The sequence below is a fragment of the Poromitra crassiceps genome, assembly GCF_964638095.1.
Source record: "Poromitra crassiceps genome assembly, chromosome: 14".
In the NCBI taxonomy this organism is placed as follows: Eukaryota; Metazoa; Chordata; class Actinopteri; order Beryciformes; family Melamphaidae; genus Poromitra; species Poromitra crassiceps.
Window position 1 is genome coordinate 4,103,250 of NC_139633.1, and position 14,412 is coordinate 4,117,661.

Genomic DNA, 14,412 nt, shown 5'->3' on the forward strand with positions numbered 1-14,412 from the left:
AACACTAAGCTTTCCTTCCCCTAGTCACAGCTAAACACATGCATTGTGACACTGGTCTTCTCTGAGTGCTACAGTTCATCAGGGTGTAGAGTTGATAAGGTAGGTTTGTTAGCGGTTCCTCTGCAGATCCTTCAGGCTTGGTGCATCTTTGTTAGCGGTTCCTCTGCAGATCCTTAAGGCTTGGTGCATCTTTAATGGCTGCAGGGAATGAATAGGCAGGCGCCTTATTGCACCGTTGAAAAGTTCTTTGTGTTGCATGTTTTTGTGTGCATTCCATCTCTAAATTTTACATGTTTCTGAAGAAGCCAAACAATAACTAAAGTAAAGCCCCCCCCTGTGTTGTTGTGAGGAGCAGGGAAATGCATGCAAGTTTGAGAATCCTGTTTAATTATTAACTTTTGTTATGTGAAGCAAGTTATGTTTTTTGAACAAAATAAAAACTTTTTATACCGTTAATGTTATAAGTGGTTTCTGGTGGTTACTGAGGCTAAAAAGCCCTGATCAGTTTTGTGAATTTCCATGGTAGTGTCATTGTCAACTTTAGATGGCAGTATTGTAACATAAACATAATGTGCGTTTCCAGAACTACCTGAGAAAATTGGGGTGAACAAATTCTACACAAAAAACAAACTGACAAATGTGACTTGATCCAACATTTGGTTCTGATTGAATCTTTATTTCTTGATATAAATATAAGAATGAACAGGTCTGGGTCACATTGATTTTGTGTGAATCCATATTTAAAATCAAACCTCGAACAGCCAGATAAGGTGCCAGATGTTAAGAATATATTATATTGATAAATTAATTGAATACACCAAGTCTTCAATCTGATTGGAAATAAGCAGTCTTGTTCAGCGGTAACAAAATGCAGAACACATGCTTTTAGAGACATGTCCATACGATGGAGGCATGGCCATATGATAGAGACATGTCCATATGATAGAGACATGTCCATATGATAGAGATATGATAGAGACATGTCCATATGATAGAGACATGGACATATGATAGAGACATGTCCATACGATGGAGGCATGGCAACGGTACAGGAAGGGAGCTGACAGCAGGAGGCCATCTTCCTGTGCACGTCATTCAGTGAAATGAACACGAGTTTCCTGTGAATGGAATTGGGACCCCATTTTCACCGTGACTTTGAAAGTGTTGTGAAACATTTGAGCAATAAAGCTCAAAAATACTCCACTATTATGTTAACACTATGTTGAACTTTAATCCCACAAAGTCAGATTTGGGTCGTCACTTTGTGTAATATGCTACTGTACCTCTGCTGTTCAAATGGGCTGGAAAGTACAAATTGTTTCATTACTACCATTGCAGTAAAACCTGGTGAAAATGGGGCTCCTCTCTCAGATGTTTCCACTCATTTACATGTACATCCACAACAAAACATGTCGAATCTGTTGTTTTAGATGGAGACAGTTTAGCTGCTGCCTTGGCAACAGCTAAACAGGATGTAAATTAACATCAAGTTGTGGCACGAAATGTTAGCGAGCTATTTCCTACGCTGCACAGCGGCATCATGTGGCTAATCTGGAACACTGTCCATCCTTTCCCTTCACAACATGCAACTAGGCTATTTTCTTTCTTTCCCTTTACGATGATTCAAAAGAAATATTGCATGTCTAGCAGAGGGCAAAATATCACTTTGCTGTTTACGGCTCTTCATATTCATTTCAATATTAGGCTATCTGTCTTAATAGTTATTGCTCAAATTATGTTGTACAGTTTCTCATACACAAACCGAAAATGAGAATTCAAGGCATATAATAGCTACTATAGGAGGTATAAAAAAAGAGAAAATGTTCTGCCTTGACTGGCCACTTCCATTTTTTTCATACACAATCACTTTTCATCTAACACATCAATAAAGAACCACCTAGCACCATCTGAATTAAAGCACATACATCAATAAGTTAATTAATCAACTCTGAAAAACAACCATAAAATATGAGGGATTTGTATTAAATATAAATATATCAAACAGTCTATTGTATGTCTGTTACTCTAACTTCATCCACTCTGAACTAAGAGAAAAAATAGACTGAGAATTATGTTAGTTATACTTATGGACATTTCATTGTTTTTGAGTTAGAAAATATCACTACTGTACAAATTTAAATAAAATTTTGAAACATTTAAAGCCTATTTATATTTCAAGGGTTGATAAGTCCTTTGATATTACAGGGAATCTCAAAACAAACAAATGACTGTTGAGTGGTTACTACTTGCAACCTGTGGTGTTTAAAGGGATAGTTTTGATTTTTGGAACCCTAGCCTATTTGCTACTTACCAATGATGATGTTGATTGGTAGATTCCTTTCTCAGCACATTCCATGCTGTTCCTCATGCTACTGTAGCTCCAGATAGTTCGCCACAAACCAAGGTCAATGGGATCACGCGCCTGTCGGTGCAAACCGACTGTCTCACTGACTAGTGTGCACACTAGTGTACTACAGTGCACACTAGTGTACTACAGTGCACACTAGTAGATTTCAGTGAGCCTCAGTCAGTTTGTGACCCCATTGGTCTTGTATTGGTTTGTGGCTAAATATCTGGAGCTAGTATGAGGAACAGCATGGATTATTTGTACTGAGAAACACATCTACCAATCAACATGGTCATCATGGGTAAGTAGCAAATTGGCTAGGGTAAAAAAGAAAAGAAAATCAGAACTGTCCCTTTAAGTGTAGTTTACTCAAGAGGAAAGCTGGTGGACCACACTTTAGAACAGTTCATGCATACCCCAAACCTTCAACCAACCACTATCACTAACCACTCCCCTGCTGCATACAGAGTAGACCCACTTTTCTAACCCATTGATACCTGATGCAGCATTTGTGTGTGTATCCCTTTAAGACCGCGAACCGCGTGACGCGGTTCGCGGTCTTAAAGGGATACACACACAAATGAGGGATATACACGCAAATGCTGCATCGGGTATCAATGGGTTAATGTTGTAGACCCACTTCACAGCCTGCTTGGCCAATGTCAACAGGATGTCCACCTCTTGAACTACCACCGATGGGCTTGTTGAGGTGAAAAACTGTCACAAACTGACACACGACCTCTTACTGTTGTTGGCTCTGGGCTGTAAAGACTGTACGGTGAAATGACATACAGTAAGGCTAGAGAAGGACAGCAGTCTATGGACGGTTCCACCTGTTGACCAAAACCGATGTTCTGCCAGAAATGTCAGAGACAACAGGGGTTTCTTTGGTAGGCGTGATGATGTCAGAAAAATTGTGACGGGACGTAAACATGACTTATCTTCGGCTGTCTCTTGTAAGCGAGTTCTAATCGACCCACAGAGTTAAAAACTACACAACCGTGTAGAAAAAAATAAGGTTTCAATTCCAGTCAAAATTGAACTGTAAGGAAATCTCTCAGTATGCTGAGGAGACATGGATTTATACAAAACAGAAGCATGACTTCAATATATTCAGCCTTTACAGATCAACTGGATAAATGTATTCTGAACACAGCAAGGTTAAACAAAGTTAAATGACCGTAACACTCAATATGGGTCTTGAAGCAAACACAAATATATTAGCTTACTTAACTGTATATACTATGGGGAAATATCACTATTTTTTATTTTATTTTAGAGTGCACTTTACGAAGGTAAAACAATGTCAAATTTCCCATCACAGAAGGGAGGTTGGTTTTTATATTAACAGTATTGCACATCAAGTTAAACTCCTCCTGCTAGCGTGGGAGAGCTCACCAGCATGTCCCTACCACTACAGCTCACATCGTCCCGTCACCTTCACATCCAGCTTTGTAATATTGTAAAAAGAACTACGGCAAACTGACAACTGTTCCTGACACGCAGAAGTTGATTGTAATTATTTTTTGTATTATTTGGCTGCTATTTTGTGAAATCAGCAAACATACGTAACACACCTTCATTACATCCTTACAAAGGCTTAGTTTATCATCATTGGACTATACATGTACAAGACAGCTTTCATGTTGCTCAAGACAAAAATAGAAATGTGAGCACACTGTTGATGGAAGTCTAATGTCTGACCATAAAGCAAATCACAGTCATTAGAAAAATAATCTGTCAAGCCTTCTTACAGGACAGTGCCAACATCACACCTGGGTCAAACAGTAGATGCAAGTAATTGTTAGCGCTTGTTTTAACTTATGGGTACAGTAGTACCAGATGGGTGGTGTATACCACATCAGGACAGTTCAGGCAATCTATCAATCACTGAATGTACTGATGATTGTCTTCACTTTCTGGCACCCAGGATCAAACAACACGTAATAAGTATTCGCAAATGGCATTTGACTCAGGTTTGGTCTACATTCAAAAAGTGCCACTTCATTTTCCACTTCACACTTTCTCCAACCTCCATAATACTCATATACTGGTACAACTCAAGAGAGCAGTTCTCAATCTCATAGCAGCAGTCAAAACAAACTAAAGAATGTTCTCATCGCGGATGTCTGTTGACGTTGCAATGAGAGAATGACATGAGCTACTGTAGCCTGGCCTCCCTTTCTCTCTCGCTCTCAAAACCTTTCTCAGACCCCCTTTTTGTAGTCAAGTCAAACAACACACGCATCATTCTCTGACGTACATTAATGTTACAACATATAAATTAATACAAAATAAAGGCAACTGTAATCTGTGGTTGAATAATGTGTTGACTCACTCAGTCCCTTTCAGTGTTTCATTAAACCCTGTTGCCGTGACTTTGTGTCAAAAATAAAGTACCTTGAAATGACCTGAATTTCCAAAGTAAAATGTGAGCATTTCCTCGCAGTGATGGTCAAACAAAATAGACAAGGCTCTTGATGGGACAGTCCATGGCTTGGGACAGGAAGTCTGTCCTGGGACAGGAAGTCTGTCCTGGGAGAAGCTGGGTTCATGTTTGGATCATAGGGCTGCTGTTGTCTGCTCTGTTCCCCCCTCCCACCCTCTCTCTTTACCTCTCGTATGGGTCCCATCTCCCTTCCTCTCTCCATCTCTCACATTGTGTCACTTGCTGACGAGGAAGCCTCCCATCCAGCGCAACTGACAGGCGAACCAGCGCCGCAGAGGGCAGAAGTACTCAAAGTGGAACTGCTGGAATTCGGGCGTCTTGCGGATGTCCCTTAGGAAGGCAATGTCCAGGTCCGACTCGGTGAGCATGATGAGGAGCAGCAGCAGGGCGAACAGCAGTCCTATGGTGACCAGGAAGAGACGCAGCACGCTCAGGACAAACTTGTTGAGCTCCTCCACGTCGCTGGGAGACGACGCCCTGCTCCTGCCCGTCCGCAGCACCCTCCCGCCGGCCCCGAACTCCGCCTGCCCCTCCGTCGGCGTCCCGGCCTCCGACTCCTCCTCGATGCTGCGGGGGGCGCCGTTGAGGTGGCGTGCCACCGCCAGCTCCATGGCATGCTCGGCCGTGGGCGTGGGCAGCACACTGTGGGAGGGGCTGTACGCCTCGTCCGAGATGATGGCCGACGCGCCCGCCTCGCCGCCGTCCACCGTCTGGCCCCGAGAACGAGGCAGGAAGGAGTCGCCGTGCGACATCGAGCGCACCGGCGTGGAGTGAGCGCTGTCTCGAAGGGACTCCAGACCTGGAAGCAGAGACAAGGGAAATGTTGTCACTTGGCCATGGAACTACAATATATTGCAGGTTCGAGCTGCCCAAAGTGGGCAAGATAAATATATGTATGTATATGTATATATATATATATATCAGAGGAGGTTTTTCCAGTGAGGCATAGGAGGATGGTCCTCCTCTATTAGATTGGGGATTTTATATAAAAAAAAATATTATAATTTTTTTTTTTTTTTTCATTTTTCAATTTTTTTTTTATAATAAAATATCAATCAAATGTGTTTTTTCTTATGTGCAGACGCTCATTTTTCCATTCATTATATTCTTATATGCTTAAACAACAGTGACCTGAACTGATGGAAAGGAGAGCTCCATGCAGAGAGTCACTCTGGCCCTGGTCCCAGCCTTTAGTAGGCAGATAAAAAAACTTCGCCCTGTGGGTGTTTATTTATTTGGTCATTTATCTAATGAAAAATATGATTGGTTGAAAAACACTTGCAATTCACAGAAACCTGACAGAAACACGTGAGAGTGATGTGTTTTCCCACCAATCACATTGAGCTGGAGGTTCGCACGCCCTTACCCTGGTTAAACCAGGTGAAATCTAATTGGTTGTTGGTTGGATAGATGGCTGACAGTGATTGACATTCTGTATTGTCCAATGCTGAATAGCCTACGTCTGAAAATCGTGTTGAATCCGCAGCGCTCCATTGGAAATACAGGAAATGAAGACCTGACAGGCTAATAGATAGATTTACAGACAGTAGCACCTATATTTTCCCCTTTCTCTTTTCCTATTAACCTATCTTTTATATTATCAAGCAGTAAGTTAGCTCACAAGCCAGACAGTCGTTGCATTGTATTACGCGGAGTTTAGAGAGGGCAGCGTGGTTCACACGGAGGACAGGCTCACAAGCAAACACTGGGATAATTTAACCTCATCGGCTGCACTCGCACCGGCTACAGACTGCATGGATATTCAAGTAAGTCAATTCAGTTCGAGTTATCCGGGTCTTCTACTAAATTCGGCGTCCACCAAGCAGTGCTACTTTTTCGTATTATATTGTTTTATGCTGAATAGCCCGCCATTTGGCGATCTTAAACTCGCACATTTTTTAACTGAATTTGGCAGCGCGGAACCAGCGTGGAACGAAACAGCAATTTGCATAGCAAATTGCAACGAATCTTGTAGCCTATGTTGGACGTAGTGAAGTGTTTTTGATTGATTTGTTCATCCATCAAGCCTTTTACTGACAGACTAACTAACTAACTTAAGTTTGATGTTGCCTGCTGTAACAGTGTGGATCTATAAAGCGGTCTGTAGCCTAATAATTTAGAAGAAATAAGGAATCGATTGGGACGAAGCATGTCAACCTAGGATGTCGGGAAGGGGGGGGTAAATAACGCTCCAAAGTTGATGAATTGGAATGTAACTAACATGTTGATGCAGCAGCACTGTTGAGAGTGTGTCCCCCTGTACTGATAATGATGTTATCTATCACATCCGCTAACCTGTTGCTCGTTGAACAAGTCGGCATTTATCAGCTCAGCTGCACCGTCAAGCTAGACGAAAGGGGGAAGAGGACAGCAGAGAGAGAGAGAGAGAGAGAGAGAGAGAGAAAAATTGCCCACCCAGTGCCCAATTCGGTGTCTGTTCTTTTATTCCTGGTGGGAATCTTTTGCTTTGGATAAGGATTTCTCTGCTGACTGCATGGATTTCTTTTGTGCACAATCTAATGTGCTTTTCGCTTAGGTTACTGTAGGCTACATCACCTTCCAGACGGCTTCTAGAAGAAAAAAATGCTTTTAAATGAGCTGTTTGATAAAACTATTTATAAACCTTATTAATAAAAATGCTTATAAATGAGCCATTTAAATTAAATTAATTAATTTGACAAATGAAAGACTGATGCTGATTTGCAAAATGCAATTTAAAATGTGCATTTTTTTATCCATTTTCATATTCTTACTTATTCGTTTTCATATTATTTGTCCTTTGCATAATTCATTTCGCCTTTACTTTACCATTAGACAACTGTTTTACTTAAAGCACAATTATGCCACACTGTATACAGGTATGGCGCGCACACGGAAAAAAAAAACGCCCAATTTTTTTTGGGCAGTACTCACATTATAAGCTGCAGCAGTGATCCTTCTTTATCATCACCAGTAGTTTGAACACTGATATAAATAAGCTGATGAAGGAGACTAGTCAGTCCCTGACTCTAGCTAAACTCACTGGTAGAAATCTCACCTGTCTCACTCTTTATGTTGTGTTATTGTCAGTGTGAATACAGTGTGTAGAAATCAGAAGCTTAACTCCCAACAGCTCATAGCTCAGTCAGCTGAGCGGCTGTGTCGCTGTCTCTGTCTGACAGGTAGACTGTTGGTTCGATTCCTGATGGAGGAGACATATTACAGCACTGCCCTGTCTTTAACATCACCAGCGTAGCGCCTCCTACAGGCAGATACACAGAGCGACACAGCGCCTCCTACAGATCCACTGAAATGGACACTGTGGACAGACTGCAAAGAGATCCAGACATGTCATATACTGAGTCTAGAGCAGTTTTTCAAAAAGTTATTTTTACGCCTAGCAGCAGCAACCAGAACAGTTACATATAACATATTTCCGATGTCAGTAAAATTTCAGCTCTCTGTGGTTTTCTGTCTCATAACCCTCTGCTCATGTCTCTGCAGAGGTCAGGGGGGGAGAACATCCCCCCCCTTAGCTCCAGGCAGTGCCAGCGGAACGGGATTAGAACCCACAACCTCTGGCCCCGGTGTCACTGTGTGTATTATTCCTTCACACCACCAGCTGCCCTTCACACTCACAGCTCTTCTCCGGGCGCTCTTGTCTCTTCCCTCTGCCTGTCATTATTCAAAACTGACTGAGGCTCGAACCCACGACCGCAAAAGTGGCTGAGGCCTCAATATTGCCGGGCAGCAAGCCTACTCTCTGTGCCACCAAGTCAGACTGATTGAATGAGGTTTTCTCAGGGCTTTAAATTACTCTTTCCTCTGGCTGTCGACATTCAAAACTGACTGAGGCTCGAACCCACAACCTCAAAAGTCACTGTGGCTCAAACCCACAAGCACCAAACTGCTAGACAGCAATCCAACTCTCTGAGCTAGTGGGCCATAGTGATTAAGACTAGACGATTAAAGTATAGTCTTTATGCATCTTAAAATATGTTTTGAAGGGACCTTTTAAGTTGAATAGTATTTGAATTATATTAATATGACGTGAGTTTCTATTCGCCTTGCACAGAAAACCTTTTACTTTTATAAAAGGAAAAGGGGCTAGTGCCGCACTAGCTTCCTCCCCTGTTTCCAAGCTCACCAGCCACCACTGATATATATATATATATATATATATATATATATATATATACATATTCTGTAGATATTCTTCTAAATGGCCATTATTATTGCAAAATATTTATACTTGAAGAGCGATTTTGAAGAAAATCAGTCACTTTTGAGGTCATGGGTTCGAGCATCAGTCAGTTTTGCCCTGAGAAAACCTGTTCTATAAAAGCTGACCGAGTGACTTAGAGAGTTGGTTTGCTGCCCAGCAGTTTTGAGGGTGTGGGTTTGAGCCTCAGTGAGTTTTGATTGACGAAAGCCAGAGGAAAGAGACAAAAGTGCCCAGAGAAGAGCTGTGAGTGTGAAGTGGAGCTGGTGGTGCGGTAGAGTTGGTGACCACACAGAGAGGTGGGAGACGTGCCCGGTTTGATTCCCACACCTCCACCACATTTGCTGAATTTTGAAAGTCGACAGTCAGAGGAAAGAGAGAAAACCTGCCAAAGATGTATGACTGAAACGGACTAGCCAAATTAAAAGATTTATATATCAATGATAATTTCGCATCATTCGAACAGTTGAGTTTAAAATTTAAAATCCCCAACTTTCAGTTCTATAAATATTTACAGCTTCGTAGTTTTGTATCTTCATGTTCGGTTCATTACCCATCATTACCGGCCAGCTCTCTCCTTGAATCTGTTTTGGAGCTTAGCTCTTACCCCAAAGGGAGTATTGGAAGGATCTATACCTCACTCAACTCTCACAATCTAGAACCCTTGATACATTTAAAAAATCAATGGGAGGAAGAATTAGATACAGATCTTTCTGAGGATGTATGGGAGTCCATATTAGAAAAAATATTCTCCTCTTCAATTTGTTTAAAACATAAAGTCATACAATTCAAGATTGTACATAGACTGCATTGGTCCAGGGCGAGATTGGCCAAATTTACACCAAACATGGATCCTAATTGTGATCGCTGTCAAACAACCCCAGCCACTTTATCACATATGTTTTGGCTTTGCCCAAAATTAGTAGATTTTTGGCATTCCATATTTAAAAAAAATTCTGATATACTGGAAATATCCATTGAACCTCTTGCCATAATTGCAATCTTTGGTGTGGTCCCGCGTGATCTCTCCCTCAACCAATGCAGTAAAAAGATGATAGCGTTTGGTACCCTTCTGCCTAGAAGACTTGTACTCCTTAAATGGAAAGACAAGTTTCCTCCAACTTTCAATCACTGGGTCAGAGATCTTATGCATCATCTGACCCTAGAAAAAATCCGATACGCTACAAGGGGTTGTGCTCTCGACTTTTATGCCATCTGGCAGCCAATCCTGGACCAGGTAGAGAAAATGGACGCTTCAAGCATTTCAAATGTATAGATTTACCCCCCCCTCTCTCTCATATTTATTTTCATTAATCTGTTTTTGTTGTTGTTGTTGTTGTTGTTGTGTGTTTTTTCTTTTTTTTTTCTTTTTCTTCTGTGTGTCTTTGTGTATTGATATACTGTGATGTATGACATGATGTATGTGGTGTAATAGGCTAGGGGTTCTTGTGGGATGGGTTTTTGTTTAAAAGTGTCAAGTGTATTTAAATCTGTATTTTGTATTTTGTATAATATACAATATATGGTATATATGGTCGTCGTTAGATAAGAAAACCCTAATGCTAATCTTAACCACATCTTTTTTACTTGCCACAAGTTTTCAGGAAGAAGCAATTGCAGCGACCAATCAAATTAGTTTGGGGGCGGGGTTTTCCCGGCCCATACTAGGAAGAAATGGTCCAGGAACAACTGTTAGTTGGTGAAATCAGTTGGTGTCCATGCCCCGCCCCCCCCAATATTAACATCAGTATCAAACTCACTGAATCAATTGGGAGATTCCACTCCAAAGCTGCTCTGTTCAAATCCAATGACGGTTAGCTTAGAAGCATAGAGAAATTATATATATAATCCTACATGATACAGCATGATACATACATTAGTTTAGTTTAATAAACTCAACTCAACTAAACAGCCAGCCTCTTGATTTGATTGTACCTGCAGAGCTGGCTGGTCGGCCGGAGCCATGTCCAGTGCCGTAGTGCTGTGGTGGGACACCCAGCCTGGAGGAGGCCCTGGAGCTCTCCCCCCCGGACCCGGACCCTGAAGCGGAGGAAGCCCCGGGAGGGAGGGAGGGGAAGAGAGGCAGGACCCCCAGCGCCTTGCCCAGGAGCCTGGGGCCCAGGGCGAGCACGCGCACCTGCACATCGCGGTAGCAATGGTTGATCATGCGCAGGTGAACGTTCACCTTGGTCTTGATCCGGATCAGGCACTTCACCATGGCTCCAGGAAAGCAAACAACACTACACTAAAAGTTAGTCTCTAGACTACACTACCTTCCAACGCCACTTTCCTGCTGTCTCTATTTGTGTCACTTTCTTCTCTCTTGTCTCTACCCCCTTGCTGTCTGTCTTTGTCTCTGACTGCTGTGTGTCTGTCTTTGTCCCTGACTGCTGTGTGTCTGTCTTTGTCTCTGACTGCTGTGTGTCTGTCTTTGTCCCTGACTGCTGTCTGTCTGTCTTTGTCCCTGACTGCTGTCTGTCTGTCTTTGTCCCTGACTACTGTCTGTCTGTCTTTGTCCCTGACTGCTGTCTGTCTGTCTTTGTCCCTGACTACTGTCTGTCTGTCTTTGTCCCTGACTACTGTCTGTCTGTCTTTGTCTCTGACTACTGTCTGTCTCTCTTTGTCCCTGACTGCTGTCTGTCTGTCTTTGTCCCTGACTGCTGTCTGTCTCTCTTTGTCCCTGACTGCTGTCTGTCTGTCTTTGTCACTGCCTGCTGTCTGTGTCCCTGACTGCGGTCTGTCTCTCTTTGTCCCTGACTGCTGTCTGTCTGTCTTTGTCCCTGACTGCTGTCTGTCTGTCTGTGTCCCTGACTGCGGTCTGTCTGTCTTTGTCCCTGACTACTGTCTGTCTGTCTTTGTCCCTGACTGCTGTGTGTCTGTCTTTGTCCCTGACTGCTGTGTGTCTGTCTTTGTCTCTGACTGCTGTCTGTCTGTCTTTGTCTCTGACTGCGGCTGGCTGGTTAAGCAGCCCTCTCTAAAGCTACAGTGAGCTGCCATGCGCTGGCACACAGGCTGACAGAGTGACAGACAGAGTGGAATGTGCTCCACACTTGTGCCACAGGTCACCCCCCCCCCCCCCCCCCCTCCTGCTGTGGCTGGTGACATACAGCACATGGCACGCCCCCCCCCCCCCCCCCCCTCCCCTCCTCCTGCTGTGGCTGGTGACATACAGCACATGGCACGCCCCCCCCCCCCCCCCCCCCCCCCCTCCTGCTGTGGCTGGTGACATACAGCACATGGCACGGCCCTGACCGCCACAGCTATTTCCAGCCTGGCTATGATTCCATGTAGCCGTGTGTCTGTCTGTGTGGACAGAGGAGCAACACACAGGGGGTTTGTTTCACTGATCCACTCGGTGTCGATGACAGAAGAAGGTAGAAGAGGGGAGCGAGTTTGACAAAAGACCCTTTTTGTTGTGTAAATATGCTAAAAGTTGATTTTATTTAGTTTGAATTCATTCTATCCATCAGGCTTATCAACTAAGAAGAAACTCTTGGTGATAACAGCATTGGCAAAAGGTTAATAGCCTGCTAAAGTAGACAGGGGGTTGAATTAAAATATATGCCTTGTAGAGACAGTATGTGCCCTTTAAGAACTGACAGGGTGCTCGTTCAGCTCGCGCGCGTACGTACACACACACACACACACACACACACACACACACACACTGAGTGTGTTTGTGCACGATGTACTGTATGTGTGTGTTTGAGGAAGATCACATGCAAAGAATGAGAGAGTACAGATGGTGCTCGTTCAGTGTGTGTGTGTGTGTGTGTGTGCGCGCGCACGTGTGTGTGTGTGTGTGTGTTTGAGGGAAGAATGAGGGAGAGTACAGACAGAGTGCTCGCTCTGTGTGTGTGTGTGTGTGTGTGTGTGTGTGTGTGTGTGTGTGTGTGTGTGTGTACAGACAGAGTGACTGACACACACAAGTGTGGCATTGTTCACATGGAAAGTCACTTTGGTGACTTCTCTGTGGAAGATGAGCTTATTTGCTTGTTTCAAAATCAACCTTGAAAAGTAGTCTGCCCACTGCAGGGCACACTGTAGTCTGCCCACTGCAGGGCACACTGTAGTCTGTCCACTGCAGGGCACACTGTAGTCTGTCCACTGCAGGGCACACTGTAGTCTGCCCACTGCAGGGCACACTGTAGTCTGTCCACTGCAGGGCACACTGTAGTCTGTCCACTGCAGGGCACACTGTAGTCTGTCCACTGCAGGGCACACTGTAGTCTGTCCACTGCAGGGCACACTGTAGTCTGCCCACTGCAGGGCACACTGTAGTCTGTCCACTGCAGGGCACACTGTAGTCTGTCCACTGCAGGGCACACTGTAGTCTGTCCACTGCAGGGCACACTGTAGTCTGCCCACTGCAGGGCACACTGTAGTCTGTCCACTGCAGGGCACACTGTAGTCTGTCCACTGCAGGGCACACTGTAGTCTGCCCACTGCAGGGCACACTGTAGTCTGCCCACTGCAGGGCACACTGTAGTCTGTCCACTGCAGGGCACACTGTAGTCTGTCCACTGCAGGGCACACTGTAGTCTGCCCACTGCAGGGCACACTGTAGTCTGTCCACTGCAGGGCACACTGTAGTCTGCCCACTGCAGGGCACACTGTAGTCTGTCCACTGCAGGGCACACTGTAGTCTGTCCACTGCAGGGCACACTGTAGTCTGTCCACTGCAGGGCACACTGTAGTCTGTCCACTGCAGGGCACACTGTAGTCTGCCCACTGCAGGGCACACTGTAGTCTGTCCACTGCAGGGCACACTGTAGTCTGTCCACTGCAGGGCACACTGTAGTCTGTCCACTGCAGGGCACACTGTAGTCTGTCCACTGCAGGGCACACTGTAGTCTGTCCACTGCAGGGCACACTGTAGTCTGTCCACTGCAGGGCACACTGTAGTCTGTCCACTGCAGGGCACACTGTAGTCTGCCCACTGCAGGGCACACTGTAGTCTGTCCACTGCAGGGCACACTGTAGTCTGCCCACTGCAGGGCACACTGTAGTCTGTCCACTGCAGGGCACACTGTAGTCTGTCCACTGCAGGGCACACTGTAGTCTGCCCACTGCAGGGCACACTGTAGTCTGTCCACTGCAGGGCACACTGTAGTCTGCCCACTGCAGGGCACACTGTAGTCTGCCCACTGCAGGGCACACTGTAGTCTGTCCACTGCAGGGCACACTGTAGTCTGTCCACTGCAGGGCACACTGTAGTCTGCCCACTGCAGGGCACACTGTAGTCTGTCCACTGCAGGGCACACTGTAGTCTGTCCACTGCAGGGCACACTGTAGTCTGCCCACTGCAGGGCACACTGTAGTCTGTCCACTGCAGGGCACACTGTAGTCTGCCCACTGCAGGGCACACTGTAGTCTGCCCACTGCAGGGCACACTGTAGTCTGTCCACTGCAGGG

At 44.8% G+C, this 14,412-nt stretch overlaps 1 protein-coding gene across 2 annotated transcripts in view; it reads right to left on the reverse strand.

Annotated features, from left to right (window-relative positions):
• Window positions 1-5,011: 5,011 nt before the first annotated feature.
• The window catches only part of frmd5b (FERM domain containing 5b), a gene marked incomplete at both ends in the record, with an annotated part of 118,886 nt that continues 109,485 nt past the window's right edge, over window positions 5,012-14,412 (reverse strand). For both annotated transcript variants that reach the window (XM_083650980.1, XM_083650979.1), the window contains one exon: window positions 5,012-5,595. In XM_083650980.1, coding sequence (XP_083507106.1) covers window positions 5,012-5,595 — 584 coding nt within the window. The remainder of the gene's footprint in view (window positions 5,596-14,412) is intronic.